Genomic DNA, 16,913 nt, shown 5'->3' on the forward strand with positions numbered 1-16,913 from the left:
AAAAGTGAGCAGGCAGTTAGTCAAATAATGGTATGTTTGATAAGCTGCTAAGACGGGCTTGTATCATGGCCATTGCTTGCAGCTCTTTGCTGGAGACTGGGCCATACGTTTGCAACACTATTTTGGTGTTTCAGGGTAAGGAAGTTATCGAGTACTACCTGAACCAGCTGACAGCACAGGGCATCACACATATTCCGCGATGGACGCCTCCAGCCACCATCACTACGGTGGAGGCTGTGGCAGAATCCAGCAGGCCCCCTCTGGCACCACCACTGGACATTAGGGTTGAGCCGGCAGAACCTCTGCCTCACAGCAGCATCAAAGAAGCAATACCGAGCTTGAGCGGTCAGGAAGCAACCACCCCACTACCAGACGGTGAGTACTTGTTCCATTAGGTTCCTTTGCCCCTGGGGGTGAGTGTTGGATGCGTAAGGCCAAGTGTCTTGCCTTGTCTCACTTGGTGACTGTGGGCTTCAGTTGTTTGAATGTTCCTCTTCATATGGTTTAGGAGAAACTTTTAAACAGCCTCTGCTGATTCTGTTCCTCTTTCACTTCCTCAAGCTGTACAGTGCTGTGGTGGGATTCCACCTGTAGAACATATGGGCTATACAAACCTTAGAGACAGTACAGTGGGGAGCTACGAGGATGAACCCCTTGGATACAGGGGTGAGCTAGGAGGAACAATTAGATAAGCTAGGCCTCTCAACCTTGAAAAGAGTCCTCTCAGAGGGAACCTTGTAGAGATATATAAGATGCTAAATGAGACTGAGAAAGTATCAGTCATCTGACAGACAACAGGCATGAGACAGGAAGTAAGTGTAGATTTTAAGCGTCCCTCATTCGAATAGGAAATACAGCACAGGAGATAGCCATGCAATCAACACTACCAATGGAGATCTCTGTAATCTTAATTCCCTTTACCTCAAGCCGTTTTATTTTATTCTTCAAATGCATAACCAGTTTAGTGTTTGGCTGCATCACACCAAATAGAAAGGACAAGGAAAAGCAACTCAGCACATTGCTGGAACTAGGATTAGAACCACATCAACCATTCAACCGAAGAGGTTGTCATGCCATTGTCACAAAACTATTCAGCAAGCAGAATGCATTTGAATGGTGTGTGCTTTGTTACTGCGCTTCTAAACAACAGGACTCCGAGCTGTCCCGTTCTGTTAACGTTAGCATTAGTGACTGGGTCTGGACAGCTGAAGTTTGCCATTTCACTTGTGATAACCATGCAATACGTGAGTTTGAGAAGAATAGTCTGTGCATGTTATGAATGAGCTTAGTTTTAGTGCTACTGTATACGAGTTGTGGGTCTGAATTGTGAGCTGAAGCTGGTATGCGAATCAGTGCTGTGGAGTATGCAGAGCTGCGCCAATCCAGTCATATTTTGAGTGTTTCTCTTAGCTGATTACTCAGAATGATGATTACAGTGAATTGTCTCCTTTTTTTTGGTCAGCCAGGTGTCTGACACGTACGGAAACCCATCACACATGCTTAAGAGCATCCGAACTAAACTGAGAATTCCATGATTCCACCTACACATGGGAATTCCTGTGTATTGAAATGGAACGTGCACCCTCACTGAAGGACACATCCTGCTTATTTAATTTAGAGAGTATTATGTGCAGATTGGAAGATCCAAGGTTTGGGGACCCCAGAGTGTGCGTTGGGGTATTGCTAAGCCTAACAAGCTATTGTATTATATACCAAGTTCACCCCCACACCTTTTCAATGCCCGTGATAATGGAACAGAAAAGATACTGTTCCTAGCAGCTCAATCTACAGAGGATACTGATCTGTTGAACCACGTCAGAGGCTGTTGAGTTGAAAATATAAATATAAAATATAAACAAAATTCAAAACTGCTGAACTTGCTGTTTGGGTTGTGGATGGATTCCCAAGGGCAGCAATGGCCACACTATTGTCTATACATTGATGTGAATGTTGTGCATAAAGGACTCACTCTTTCCTCTTTGTGTATTTTTCAGCTGATAAACTGGATGCTGATTACATTGAGCGGTATCTGGGCCATCTGTGCCCAATGCAGGAGAGCTGCCTGATCCAACTTCGCCAGTGGTTGCAGGAAACACACAAGGGCAAGGTATGTGACGTCCCAAGGTATGACGAATGGAATGCAATGGAGCTTCGGCAGGTGATAAGGTTCCATGTGGCTGTCCTTCGAGTACTATTAGACCTAAACAAAGCTGAAATCTTTCTGAATTCGGATACTTTGAGCAAATAAAGCATGCTACTCCGAGCTATACACAGTAATCAAAATCTGACTTTCTCAATGAATCATAGAATCTGATCACAGACTGAGAGAACTTAGACCAGGGCTGCTCCAGTGGTGTGGGTGAGATGAAATCCAGACTGAGTCTCAAATAGCGAGGTAGGAGTGTAACTAGGAGGAGACAACGAGTGCCAGTAGTTTGGAGAGAAAGGGCAGGTTAGAGATGGAGAGGGGGAGAAATATTGGAACAGGTGCAGGTAATTCAGCTCTTTGAGCCTCCATCTGTCAATACCATTTGCATCGTTTTTCTCTATACCCTGTGATACCCTTGCTAGCCCAGTATTTTCCAATACCCTTTTAAAAATTCCCACCAACTGTGCAGTAATTGTTTTGAGTAAGTGCATTTCACAATCCCATAGCTCAAAGTTAAGAAATGTCTTCTGATTTCACTGCTATCAGGTTTAGGTCTAATTTCTAGATTATGCCCTCTTGTTTTGGATGTACAACCATATACAAGTTTCTCTGTATTCCCTCTATCAATTCCCTTTACTATTGTAAATGACTCTGTCAGATCATCCCTCAACCTTCTCTGTTCCCAGAAGCATAGCCTCAATTTTCTCATACTGTGCTTCTAAGTAAGCCTAGTACCTAAAACTGGTATTTTAGTACCTTCAATCCAGGTGTCATTCTTGGGAATTATTCTGCACAGCCTCCAAGATTTTTTTCTAAAGTGTGCTGCCCAAAACTACACTCATTGGTTAGAGAGAATGGAGGGCTCTACAGGTGGATACGTGAATTGAGGATTCAGGTGATAATGGTTTTCAAAGGGGGTAAGGTTGGAAGACAGACAGACAAGTTGATGCTGGTTGTTACCTTAGGGGCAAAGATTGTCAAGAGTTGGACTGTTATAGGTCATGAGGCACATGTTGCGTTTCACGTGCGTGATTAAAGTGGATAGAAACAGAGATTTTCTGCTGTTTGGATTTGTGGTACTGTTACCTTTTTTTTCTAAATCACCCTCTTATTCTTATTTCCAAATTTCTTTTAACCTCTGCCCTAATTTCCTACATAGGGAATGGGGGTAGAAATGGAGGTGAAGACATGCAGGGCAGTAGGGTTGTGAATGGAGGATAGAGGGAGTTGGGTGAGGAGAGGGCGAGGTGTAGTCATAATAACTTAATCAAAAAAAACTTAGTATACTAATGTCCAGTGTAATTTTAACATATGCAGATAAGATTAAAACCACCAGATGATGCCATGATCCAATTCAGTTGATCTGGATGGTCAGTTTATTGAGATGATCCGTGTAGAGCAAGCTATTAATCCCACTTCGTGACCAAATTCAAAGAGAGAGAGAGATCTATTGTAAGGCATGTTTCAAGTTCTTTCTACTGCGTGATTTCTACTTTCTTTTTGGTTGCAAGTCTGAGAGTTTGGAATGTTTCCTGGATTCTGTCAGAGGAGAATGCGAGGTACATAAGGCACTGGTGTCCTGCAGTTACTAATGTTTTCCTTACCAGAGACGAGTGTAGATGTTATAAACATTATGCTTCAGCTGAACTGCCCCAGTGTCTGGCCTGGTGACATTAATGCTGATGCATAGTTACTATGCTGCACTGTCAAACAATGACTCCAGCGATGGAGTGCTGGCTGCAGCTGCACTGCGATTCTATGCATTCTACCACTTTGTGCCATCCTTGCACATTGCATCTTTGTCACTGGTGCTTTCAGGAAGCTAGACACAAACAGTCAGGAAATTGCATATGAAATTTCCTGCACCGTGTCGAGCCTCTGAGTCTGTTCTATTAAGTCCAAACATTCTCATTCATTGTCACTCACCCGTACTCAGCACCAGCAAGTCAGGTTGTGACGTGGCACAAGGATTAATGCTGAACCCTGAGGCAAATAGCACCAATGAGAAATAGAAATTACAGATATGTGGCCAAGAAAAGACACAGAACTCCCTGTGCGATGTAATTTCTGTTCAAGTACAACATGGGGCAAACACATGCCAGCTCATTCAGCATGGGAAAATGTACCACCCTATGCTTCTTTGTAATGTTAAAATCATCTCCAAAAATCATTAGGTTTAAAACTAGATTGATTAGCGTGGAGCTAAGGGAGTCTGATTGGACCCAATAACTGAATATGCTTTATATTTATTGGGGGAATTGTCCCAGTAACAGAGGATACAGGATCACACTTGGGTTCGCCAAAGAATTTCATCCCCGAGCTGATTTATTAGGATTGAGGTTTGGATCTGTGGTGAAGTTGCGTGGGAAAGGATTGCAGAGACCAGTCTTGCCTTAAGTACTGAACCACAATAAAATGTCTTTCTCTGTGCTCTTTGTAGTCTGAGGCAGGTGACTGGAAACAAGAAAAGGTAATGCTTTCACTGTATGCGCAGCATGTTAGTGCGAGCGAGTGATCAGTATCCTATAGTACTAGAGCTTGATACCACAGACAGGGGAGCAGACTGTGACTGTGTCCTCTGGTAACAGCCCCCAAACTGACCTACTCCTCAGTTGCCATACGCACGCCAAGTATAAAACTGAGGAGCTTCAATTACCTCAGAACCTCCAGAGGCCTGAAAATGTACCCAGTCTTAGCCATAAGATTGTTGTCTTAAAATCTAACATGGTGCAGAGTTTTGGAAAATTCTTAAATTCATTCCCAGTTTCCTAATTCTCAAAAAGAGATGCAATTCAAATTGAGATTGAATTTAAGAATTTTCCAAAATCTGCACCGTCTTAAATGTTGAAACTGTGATCTTAGGCTATGATCAGGAGATATTTTTGGGTAACAGGTCCTTTCCCTTGAGGTTAAGCTGTTTATTACTTGTCTCAACACACTACCTTATTGGATCTGAGTTAAAAACTTTCCATGGTTGAATGTGTACTTTTTTTTACTTCATCTGTTGTGGAGGAGACAGTAACATTTATCTGTCCCCCTGTCTAAAGAAAATAGCATCAGTGCATTTAATATCCATAAATGTAGCACACATGCATGTGCACACACACATACAAACCTATGTGGACTAGTGTTTACATGTGTGCAGAGATGCACAGATGGTCAGGATACCTGTGCACGCTTTGCTAAACCCAAGTACACACCCTTCACATACATCCTTGAATACATGTAAACGTATACTTTCATGCATTCACAAGTATTGAGAGAGATATGCCTACTGAAGCACCTACAAACCTGCAGAGGTACACACTTGGATACGTTGCTTAATATACATTCGCCCATCTCCACCTCTAGACCCATGTATAGATAGACATGTGCTGGTTTGAAGTGTTGCATGTGTTTGCTGTGTAGAAATAGTAATTTTGTCCATGGTCACATCAAGAGAATCCCAATGGTAAGAACAAGCAGCTTCTGAACAGATCTGAGACGGTGCAGCATAAGACTGTCATCACCTAGAAATTTATGCAGTGGATATCTGTGTGGTTAGTTGATATTTTACAGCAAGGTATTTGTGAGGTATTTTAATTCCATTCCATCACAACCTGAATATCTGAAATCTTTTATAAAAAGATGGTCTGTATGGTCACATGTCTGGAAGGGGACCAGTTAGCTATTGGTTCAGATGCTTACATATGTAGACAGATGCTTACAAGTAGGGAGGTGACTGCTAGTTGTGCAGGGCAGAATGAGTGGCAGGAGACAGACCCGGGCTGTGGCATATCAGTGGCTGATGGCAGAGGAGCTTATGATGGTGCCTGGAAGGGAAAGGTGGCCAAGGCAGGGATGTGAGTCTGCAGAAAGTTGTAGTTTAGACTCCCGCATGGCTCAGCCAGACTGGCCTTTGCATTTGCAGTTGCAATCACTACAAGTAACTTTACTTGGGAGAAGAGGGAAGTTTCCCGGACTCTCTTGGCCAATGTTCCTTCCGAATGCAAATTCACCAAGTCATCACCTCATTACCCTGGGTAGCAGTTATCGGTGGCAGGTTAGCTGTGGTATGTGCCTACCTGACGAGTCTCTACACGTCAAAGTAATTTCACTGTGTGAAGTGCTTTGAGATTTGGTTCTTGTATCTGTTTTCTAATACAAGTGTATATGTCCAGACTCCAAGACAAAATATATAAACTTGTATCAGAAAAATAAGACAAAAAGTATGTCCAGTAGTTTTGTGAAGCTTAATGCTCTACACTTTTGCCTGCTGTTTGGTGGGTATAGACAAGTGTTATAATACAACTTGCATTTATGTAGCGTCTTTCACACAGCATAGCGACTTAGAGCACTAAAGAGTGTAGTCTCAACATTGAAAATGATATGTCTGTCCACTGTTACACCCTGGTCTGCCTAAGTATCCCTGCTCATTCATCTCCACAGCTTGTCTTGGCTGTGGGCTGGAAGATGATGTGATGCTCAGCTCTTGGCTCCTTATACTATTCAGGTTTGCACAGTGTTAGTGTGAGTGCAATGTTAGTCCAAGAGTATTGGTGTGTGTAGTGTTAGCGTGTGCAATGTTAATACATTTGCACACTCGTGCGCAATTAGTTTGTAAAGTTCCAGCTTCTGGATAATGTTCTGCGACTCTTCCTCTGTTGCAGATTCCCAAAGACGAACACATTTTACGGTTCCTGCGGGCCCGGGACTTCAACATAGACAAGGCTCGGGAGATCCTGTGCCAGTCGCTGACCTGGCGGAAGCAGTACCAAGTGGACTACATCTTGGAAATGTGGAGACCTCCCCAGGTGCTGGTGGAATACTATACAGGAGGGTGGCACCACCACGACAGAGGTAGCTCATCTGTGAGAGCAGTCACCGTAACAATACATTAGAATACATTAGAATATACAGCACAGAACAGGCCATTTGGCCCAACTGGTCTATGCCGGTGTTTATGCTCCACGTGAGCCTCTTCCTGCCCTTCCTCAACTAAGCCTTCAAACATAACCTTCTATTCCCTTCTCCCTCAGGTACCTATCTAGCTTCCCTTTCAATACATCTATGCTATTTGCCTCAACAACTCCTCGTGGTAGCATGTTCCACATTCCCACTACTCTATACATGAAGAAATTTCTTCTAACTTCCCTATTTGATCTATTTGTGACTATTTTATATTGATGGTCCCTGGTTTTGGTCGCCCCCCACAAGTGGAAACATCTTCCCTATGTCCCTACCCTATCAAAATCTTCCATAATTTTAAAGACCTCTATCAGGTCACCCCTTACCCAAGCATGTTCAGCCTTTCCTGATAGGTATAGCCTCTCAGTTCTGGGATCATTCTTGTGAATCTTCTTTGCACCCTCTCTAGTGCCTCTACATACCTTCTATAATGTGGGGACCAGAACTGCACACAGTATTCTAAGTTTGGTCTAATCAGGGTTCTATAGAAATTTACAATAACTTCCCTGCTTTTCATTTCTATTCCTCTAGAAATGAACCCCAATGCCAGGTTTGCCTTTTTTATGGCCTTATTAACCTGCGTTACTACTTTAGTGAATTGTGTATGTGTACCCCTAGATCCCTTTGCTGCTCTACCCCATTTAGGTTTTTTATTTTCCAGGATGTATGTGACTTCCTTATTCCTTCTGCCAAAATGTACCACATCGAAATGCATTTGCCATTTAAAATGCCCTTTCACAAGTTTATTAATGTCTTGCTGTAATTTGTTGCAGTCCTCCTCTGTATCAACTACTCCCCCCAATTTTGGTGTCGTCTGCAAATTTTGAAATTGTACTGCTGATTACTGAGTCCAAATCATTAATGTATATTGTGAACAACAGTGGACCCAATACCGATCCTTGTGGAACAGCACTGCCCACCCCCTGCCAGTCTGAGTAGCTACCCTTTACCCATACTCTCTGTTTTCTGTTTTGTAGCCAGCTTGCTATCGATACTGCTATTTTCCCCCTGACTCCACATGCTCTGACAATAGAGCGATTGATAAATGAATCAGTCAGTGTGCTGTCAGTTCAGTTCTATCGTGTTCTCCTGCTCCTTGGGAGCCTTGGTTTAGCTCCACTCAGTCTCTCAACTGTGGTTCAGTTCCACTCTTGGGTCTCGCATTCAGTTCCACGCTCGCTCTCAGACTGGTTCGGTTCCGCTCCTGTTGTTGGACTCTGGCTTCCATCTCACTCTCAGATTCTAGGTTCAGCTCCAATGTTTTCTTCCACTTCCTCTCTTAGGGTCTAGTTTTACTTCTGCTATTTACTCAAGTCTGAATTTCCTTCCGAAATACTAACCGCTTCCTGTCATGAGAGACAAGATCAGAAATTCTGTTATTCAATGATCGCTGGATATTTCACACTTAGTTCCTCTCAAAAAAGCAAAGAAAGAAGTTATTGACAGGCCATTTCTGTGGGCCGTGCGTGTCCAGACTCTTGGTGACCTGGGGAGGAAGTTGACATGTCCTCCATCATAGCTTCTTTAATATTGTGTAACGAATATCGACAATGGACATTTCAAAGGCTAACTGTAAGCAATTGATTAGGTATGTCCTACTGGTACAAAACAGCCTGTTTGCCAACACTGGAGAAGCAGGGTTCCCTCCTGCCGAATGGTTATAGGTTCATCTTTGGGTTTCAGATATTACATGCTGTGCTAAATTATTGGCCTCACTGGTTGTTTCTTTGCAGACGGCCGCCCACTGTACATCCTGCGCCTGGGTCAGATGGACACGAAGGGGCTGCTGAAGGCAGTGGGAGAGGAGGCTATTCTCCGGCATGTGAGTAACTCCGGCCTGGCCCATTGCCTCAAAATCCTTCCTTTACGCGGATCAGAAATTAAGAGATTAGGAACACGCTATTTAAAATGGTACATTATTTAAGTGTTATTGTAGTTATAAATGCAGTTCTTTAATTTATATTTCTATAGCACCTTTCACGTCATGTGGCTGTCTCGAAGCGCTTCCACTTATACTTAACATGCATTCAATGGGAACAAAAACTCGAATTGTTCTATCGGCTAATTCTGCCCTTCTCTTCACTCGTTCAAGGTTCTTTCAATTAACGAGGATGGTCAGAAGCGATGTGAAGAGAACACCAAAGTCTTTGGCCGCCCCATTACGTGAGTAAAGCACTGTCCACACTCACCTCCACACCCTCATGCCTCTGAGTAACAGACCATTTACTCACCCTACAGTCTGAGTAACATGCCATCCCACTCACTGCTATAGGCTCTGAGCAACACATCGTCCCAATCACCACTTCATGTCTTCGCTATCCACCTGAACAACAGCCTGGTTCTACGGTCTTTATGTCTCAAACGAAGAGTGGCACTTCTGAAAATGCAGTGCTCCCCTATTACTGCACAAGAGTATCGGCCTAGACCACGAGCTCAAGTCTCAACATCGGACTTGAACCCACAACCTTCTGACCCAGGGGCAAGAGTGCTATCAATTGAGAGAATCCTGGAAACGTTCATATTCCTCAGTGCCACCTGTGCTGCTATTAATGACAATTAGATTGTGGTGGGAAGGAGTGGCTGGGTTGGAGGTCACTACTGGTGACTAATTTCCATCTGTGACTGAATTGACAGCTCGTGGACCTGCCTGGTGGATCTGGAGGGACTGAACATGAGGCACCTGTGGCGCCCTGGAGTGAAGGCTCTGCTCCGCGTCATCGAGGTGGTCGAAGCCAATTATCCTGAGACCCTGGGGAGGCTGCTCATTGTCAGGGCCCCGAGAGTCTTCCCTGTGCTTTGGACTCTGGTGAGTAACAATAACTTGCACTTAGGTGGTGCTGTTGAAAATGTCGGGTTAAAAAAAGGTTGGATGAAATATTTTCACTCATAAGGTTGTTTGCTATTCATAACTGCGAATGACTATTGAGGCCGGATCAATAGAATTGTTCTCCTTTCTCTCCCCTAGGTTAGCCCTTTCATTAATGAGAACACTCGGCAGAAGTTCCTAATCTACAGCGGCAACAATTACCAGGGGGCAGGGGGCCTGGTGGACTACATTGACAAGGAGATTATCCCTGACTTCTTGGGCGGAGAGTGTGTGGTATGCGTGACATCTACAATATAGCAATATGGGATCTGTGTGTGTGGGGGTGGGGGTGGGGGAGAGGAATTGTGGGTTGGGACTGAGTTCTCAAGTAGTTGGGGGTTGGAGCTCTGGAATTGGGACTTGTTTTAGCAAAGATTTGAGTTCTGTGGGTGGTGATGGGGGAAGGCTTAAGGATGAGTTCTAGGGGTGATTGGGATCGCAGGGGCTGTGATCTTGTTGGGTTTGGGTCTTGGGGAGTTGGGGTCTTGGAAGGCTGGGATCTCAGCCTTAGGCCTTAGGGTCTCTTCCCTAGTTGCACTGTGAGTAATTCTCTCTATATGTTATCATTGCTGTATCAGTGCAGTATCCCAGAGGGAGGGATGGTTCCCAAGAATTTGTACCAGACCGAGGAAGCGCTGGAGTATGCAGACCACATCAAACTCTGGACCGAAACCATCTACAAATCAGCAAACGTCTTCAAAGGAGCTCCGCACGAGGTATGGAATGGTAGCACATGTCCCAGCACTGCCCTCCCACACCTGTCCTAGTTTATTCACCAGCTCTTTAAACCGTAATCCCACACGATAGCCCTCACTCTGCTGAACAAGCAGCAGTTGTGTTTATTGTGTCTGATACTTTGTGTTTTTCAGATTGTCATTGAGATTCTGGAAGCTTCCTCAGTCATCACCTGGGATTTCGACATTCTGAAGGGAGATGTGGTGTTTAATATCTTCCACTCCAAAAGGTCGCCTCAGCCTTGTCGCAAAGACTCCAGCAGTCCCCTCGTCCCACTGCCTGGAGGCAACAATGTGCAGCTGATTGAAAGGAACTGGGTGTTGGGCGTGGACTACAGCATGGTTGAATCACTGCTCATCTGTCGAGAGGGTGAGAGTGTTCAGGTAAGTTCCCAGCAATGCCCATATGCCATATTTTTATTGTGTCAGTCATATTGCATCACATCTGCTGCTGCAGCATCAGCAAGCCACTGGGTCAGACACTGCTGCACTGGGACGGCCCCAGTCTGTACTCACTGCTCTCGTCTGTTTTCAGGGCTCACATGTGACCCGCTGGCCAGGCTTCTATATCCTGCAATGGAAGATGCACAGCTCCCCATCCATCTCCTCCACCACCCTACCCCGCGTGGACGATGTTCTGGCTTCCCTTCAGGTTTCCTCCCATAAGTGCAAGATCATGTTTTACACCGAAGTACTAGCATCAGAGGATTTCAGGTCTGACCGAAGCCAAGAGACGGGCAATCTTTATTCCTGTGTTTGTGTGGGGGTATGTGTGTGTGTGGGAGTGTGTGTGGGTGGGGAAAGGGGGGGCAATCAACTGAGAGATTGGCATTCCCCATTCCTGCAATTGTGTTGGGTGGGTGGGTATTTAGCCAGGACACTAGCGTTTCCCATTCCTGCATCTGGAGTTACTCCACTCTGTCTCCCGTACCCCCACCATGTTCATGGAGCTAGGTATATTCCTTTGACAATATTGCTGGACCCCATGATTGGGGTATCTTATACAGCTCTGGTGCAGCAAACTCCATTAACACGTATGGATTTATCCACACCACATTCTCTCCAAATCTTTCCCCTTTTCTATCTATGGGGACTTTCATTAGTACAATATAAGCACTTTGCTTATCCTTGTCTGGATGGAACAAGTTCTGAGATGTTTTCATGGTTACTGAGGACATGCTGCTTGTTCAGCCCAGGGTTGATATCATTCTACGTCAGGAGGTTTAAGGGACAGAAGTTTGTGCATAATTGACTGCCACATTTCATCCACAAAATACACAGTCAATCCACTTTATACTCTATGAAGCGCTTTGAGACTTCTCAACAATGTGATAAAGCGCTATATCAAATGCAAAGATTATTATTATTATTGAACCTGGTGGATCTAAAGATCCTGTGGTGCTATTTGGAAGAAAGTCAGGGAGTTATGGATCACCCCTCATCCAATTAATCATTCATTTCACTGCTAAGTGTGGGATGCTTCTAGTTTCTGTGTTTGCCTACGTAACAGTTGAGTCATTATCCTTAAAAGTGCGAGGGCTTTGAGATGTTTTGATGTGATCAAACACTGTATAAATTGCAATAGTATCATGTGATTATTTGTTGTAATAACTGTTTGCTATTTCTCTTCAGGGGTTCCATGACTAGCCTTGAGTCCTGTCAGAGTGGATTCTCCCACCTCAGCGCTGCCACCACTTCTTCTAGCCAGTCCCAGAGCAGCTCGCTTATCTCCAGATAGAAGCACTTGTCGATAGCACCGCTCTGTGAGCTCTGCCCAGGAAACTGCCTGAGGCCCAGCCTGGAGACCTTCATCAACCTGAGTACGAGTGCCAAGTCTTTGTAATGCTATCTCACCTCAGTGCAATATTGCCCTTCTGTAGTATTTGCATCAGGGCTCGATCCTCAGTTTACAGAAGCACATGCCTGACTGGTTCAGCTGACCTAGGACTCATATCAAATATCACATCACTATGGCAACCTTCAATACTTTCATCTAACAGACACAAGAACATCACAAGCATGAAAAACGAATCCCTTCCATAGATCAGATATATTCTACTCCATCAGACTTCTCTGTGCCAAAACCAATTTAATCACAATTCTGCTCACCTCACATCTACTTCTTGGGCATAACAGTCCTGCTACTCACACTCCAAGTTAAACAGCTGGATTAGGTCTACATTATCCGTTCAACATGTTAGAAACCTGGATCAAGGCCTCACTCAATTTTCTTTTCTCCGATGAAAATAAGTTCTTTCCTCAGTCCTTAGTCCTAGAATCCTCCTTCATGCTCCTACTTGACTTTTCTCCAATTTGTCAGTGTTCTTGTGAAGGTTGGAAGCCCGAACACAACGCACAATATTCCAACGTGGCTTCGCAATGATCTGTACAAAGTTCCATTAGTTTGTTATTTCAGATAAATTCCAATCCTGCTGACAACAGGTTTGTGTTGACTGGAAACCTTCGGAGATTGATCAATGATCAATAATCAGAGTGAATCCTTTCCTCATTCTGTCTATATTACTAAAAACATATAGTTACTATTACTTGTAGTACTTTTGTACTATTACAAAAGTATATTTTTTATTTTTATCTACAGTTAATCCATCTGCTATTCATTCCCCAATTTACCCAAACCACTTTTACACTACACTCTATACTCAGCCAGTTTATTAGTTATAATGTTACATATCATCCTTTCCATAAAACTACCATCAGTGCTTAGCATACATTTACAATCCCTTCCAAATATCCTCGAGGCAACGCATTAACCCTTTGTAGATGGGGTTTGCACTTTGTGACATTCACAAAATGGCCTATAGCCTTTGTTTCCAGGAGCAGAAACACTCCAAATTAATCATTTGCCTCCAAATACAGTCACTGTACAATTTACAGTAAATACTGTAAAGCGCTTTGAGACGTCCTCCTGACATAAAATGCGCTATGACAAATCCAAGCATTATGATTATTCACCTAGTTGTGAGACTGCTGACAAATACATCTGCTCTGTTTGACCACAAAGACAGTAGCTTTGCTTGACAGCAATTAGTATTAGTACACAGGTGACAACTAAATATCCCAAAACTGGCTGGATAACCACAGTACGAATTAGATTACAGAGTACTACTAGCAGAAATCCTACGGTGTAAAACCAAAGCTTAGGTGAGTCCAGGCTTATAAAACTTTATCCATGACTGATATCCATGATGGAGCTGGTCTGACTTAGAACAGATATTGGGCTCTTTACTTTGTGCATCATAGAAATATACATACATACATATCGCTTTGAGTGCTGCTATTTCAGGCTTTTGTGGAAGGTAGATGATCAAATGACCATACCTCCCAAGTTGTATTTTGTAAAAAATGTTTTACTGTCTTTCAAAACAGGGAAAGAATTTGTTAAAATTAATTGGGCGATGCACTGACCTCAGGTTGTACACAGCTCTATTTGAGGAGCCTATTTTTTCCACATTTTGGGACAGTCCCTAAATTGGGAATCTGAATACAACTCCCACAGCACTGGTTTCTTCTCCAGAGATGTGCTGTAGTGATGTTCAAACAGTTTAACTGTTTAACGTTTGCAAAAGACAAACTCGGAAAAACACAGGGAATGTCAAACCAAAGCCTTGGAAAACATTTCTCCACGTCAACGCGAGCAAGTGTTTGCATCAGAAGAATTGACTCCTCGCACTCAGGCAAGTCCTTGCATTGAGCACTCCGTGAAGCTACCCCCCGTGAAGGTTGCTATGTAAAATGCAAGTTGTTGTCGAATGGAGCACTGTGGGAACATTTAATAGCAATGCTCATCACTAACACCAAGTATTTCTTTACCCAGAAGGTAATTAATAACTGGAACAGGTTACCAGGAAGGGTGAGAGAGGCCAGGACGCTGGACTCATTTTAAAAAAGACACAATTGTGTTGCAATAGGAGGATGGTAGAGCGAGTATTCTGGAAAGATGAGATCAAATGGTCTGTAGGGCCTTTCTTCACCACCTGAACCTCTCATGTGACATGTGCACCAAGCTGCACTTCAGGTTTAAGACTTTAATGTGATTCTCTAATATCGACATTTAGTTAACTGGCCTATATTTTAATTAACAGGGAAAAAGTTATGTGCTGTGTAAATGTACAGAACTGCTACTTATTCAGAAGGGTTAGGGTTACTCACTATATATCTATATGGAGTTGGCATTTTTTATCAGGGTAAGACTTGCATTCCCTTCTCCCAAGACCAATTAGCATCCATGCTCCTTGGGATGAGAGGTAAGTAAGCCCTTTGGCTCCAAGCTGACGTGCTTAGCAAGGAATATCGGATCCACTGTAGTAGTCTCAGTCGTCTGTTTCATGAACCACAGAGGTCTGTGACATTGTTGCTGTCAGACCACCAATCCTTGATTGTTAGTAGGACTTGGCATAGCGGATCATTTGGGAGCCGGAGTTCTATCTGCTCAGCTGCCATTAACCCTGCAAACCCAATCCTTAATAGATAGAATGATCTCAGCTGGACAAGCAGTGGTAACCTTGACAGTTTTCACAGAGGCAAACTGATAGTTAAGCAGGATGTGACCCTCCGGGGAGAGCATACATTCCAGACAGAGGGAAACTTTCATGTTTATGTGGAACTTCCAGTTGTTTGGTTTTGATACCTTTAAACATGGTGATGAGTTCACCTTGTGTCAGACAACCAGCTGACCAAAACAAAATCCCCATTCTGTGGGGTTGACAGCCATATCCGATTTTGTGAATATTATAATAATGGGAAATGTATTTCTCGCAATCGCACATGTGACTAGGTTGAGATACTGTAATGTTTCCTCACTTTATTCTCAAATCTCTGCTTTAAAGGGCTTTAATGGTAGAAATCAGCAATAATTTTTCAATTTATACACAGCACAATTCTCCGTCTGCCTTAGACAGTAATGCTTTTTCCCGCACTCCTTTGGTAGAAACGCAACATTAACTGCCTTAAAATCTATATTTTTGATGTATACAACTCACTCGATTTACTTAGTGTTGGAATTAAATGAGTGAATATTTAGGATTTAACATGTTTGCATTTTAACTTGTATAGCTGGAGAAGGTTTATAAATAGAAATTTACTAATTTTATTAAGTTATAATAGTCATGAACAGTTTGAATGTGAAGATTGGTGTGTTTAGACCACAGTTTTGTTCTGCTTGTGGACAATGTCCATATGTGACTGGAGGTTACTAATACAATGAGAGTTTAGCTCTCCTATTTCATGATCATTTTTTAAAAGAACTTTGAAACTTTGGGTGCTTTGGAATGTCTGCCTGGTGTTGATAAAATGTGCTTTTTACACTACTGATGCTGAGAATAACTCAACGTTTAAAGTACCAGCAGTCACTTTTTGTAGCTCTTAAAGATTTGTGGATAATTCTGCCCCCCTCACATGGTTGTAACAAGCAGAAAAGTCATTCCTGTATCACTGCCTTTCTGTCAGATGTTTGTGCTCTAAGAACACGATTCAATGTTTTGAGCAGTTTTCATTACAAGTATTGTTACCCCCCACCACCCCCCTCCCCTTGCGCCCATGACTCCTCTCCCTCCAGCCCTTCCTACCTTGACTTACCTCCCCCCCACCACTCCCCCAGCATGAAGCCAATGCATCCTAACCACCCCCCAAACAAGTAATAATCTCAGGTTCAGGCACAAAACTCTCTGAATTGCTTACAATGTCCCCATTACATCATTGCATGCTCATTACATTGCTGCACACATTACTTTGCTGTGTGCTCGCAGCACATACGGTACGCTGCTGTTCAAGTTGCACTGTTACTCGCAGTGCACCATCAGGTACTAACAACTGTTGCTGAATACGATGGCCTTGCACAGTTAACAGCCACACATGTGACAGCACAGTTCCTGGTACAAGCTACTCTCCGTGTACATTGTGTAAATCCAAGATGATGGACTGACTACTGTTTTTATTGCCTTGAGGGTGGTAAGAGCGATCAAGTTATAAATTCAGCACAACTGCACTGTTACCTTTTGTATAAAGACAAAATAAATAAATACTTTGTTTCTGGAACCCCATCTCTGCTTAAAGTCATCAAAATAAGACCACTCACCATTGCGGTGGTGGGGGAGTAAGGTGGGGTGGGAGGAGTAAGGGGGAGGGGGGGGGAAGTAACGGAGGATGGGGAAGTGAGTAAGGGAGGGTGGGGTAGGGTGGGAGTAAGCGAAGATGGGGT

General features: G+C 43.5%; 1 protein-coding gene across 3 annotated transcripts in view; it reads left to right on the forward strand.

The window, feature by feature from the left end:
• LOC103178753 (SEC14-like protein 1) overlaps positions 1-14,562 on the forward strand; it is a 31,772-nt gene extending 17,210 nt beyond the window's left edge. For 2 of the 3 annotated variants that reach the window (XM_042341102.1, XM_042341101.1), the window contains exons 6-17: positions 135-375; positions 1,995-2,107; positions 4,590-4,619; positions 6,799-6,988; positions 8,830-8,918; positions 9,189-9,259; positions 9,731-9,902; positions 10,062-10,196; positions 10,541-10,678; positions 10,832-11,080; positions 11,232-11,410; positions 12,329-14,562. In XM_042341102.1, the coding sequence (XP_042197036.1) occupies positions 135-375; positions 1,995-2,107; positions 4,590-4,619; positions 6,799-6,988; positions 8,830-8,918; positions 9,189-9,259; positions 9,731-9,902; positions 10,062-10,196; positions 10,541-10,678; positions 10,832-11,080; positions 11,232-11,410; positions 12,329-12,434 (1,713 nt within the window). In that variant the 3' untranslated portion in view covers positions 12,435-14,562. The remainder of the gene's footprint in view (positions 1-134; positions 376-1,994; positions 2,108-4,589; positions 4,620-6,798; positions 6,989-8,829; positions 8,919-9,188; positions 9,260-9,730; positions 9,903-10,061; positions 10,197-10,540; positions 10,679-10,831; positions 11,081-11,231; positions 11,411-12,328) is intronic. The other variant, XM_042341103.1, reaches the window with a different exon arrangement.
• The last annotated feature ends 2,351 nt before the right edge of the window (positions 14,563-16,913 follow it).

The sequence above is a fragment of the Callorhinchus milii genome, unplaced genomic scaffold (assembly GCF_018977255.1).
Source record: "Callorhinchus milii isolate IMCB2004 unplaced genomic scaffold, IMCB_Cmil_1.0 Scaffold16, whole genome shotgun sequence".
NCBI classification, from domain to species: Eukaryota; Metazoa; Chordata; class Chondrichthyes; order Chimaeriformes; family Callorhinchidae; genus Callorhinchus; species Callorhinchus milii.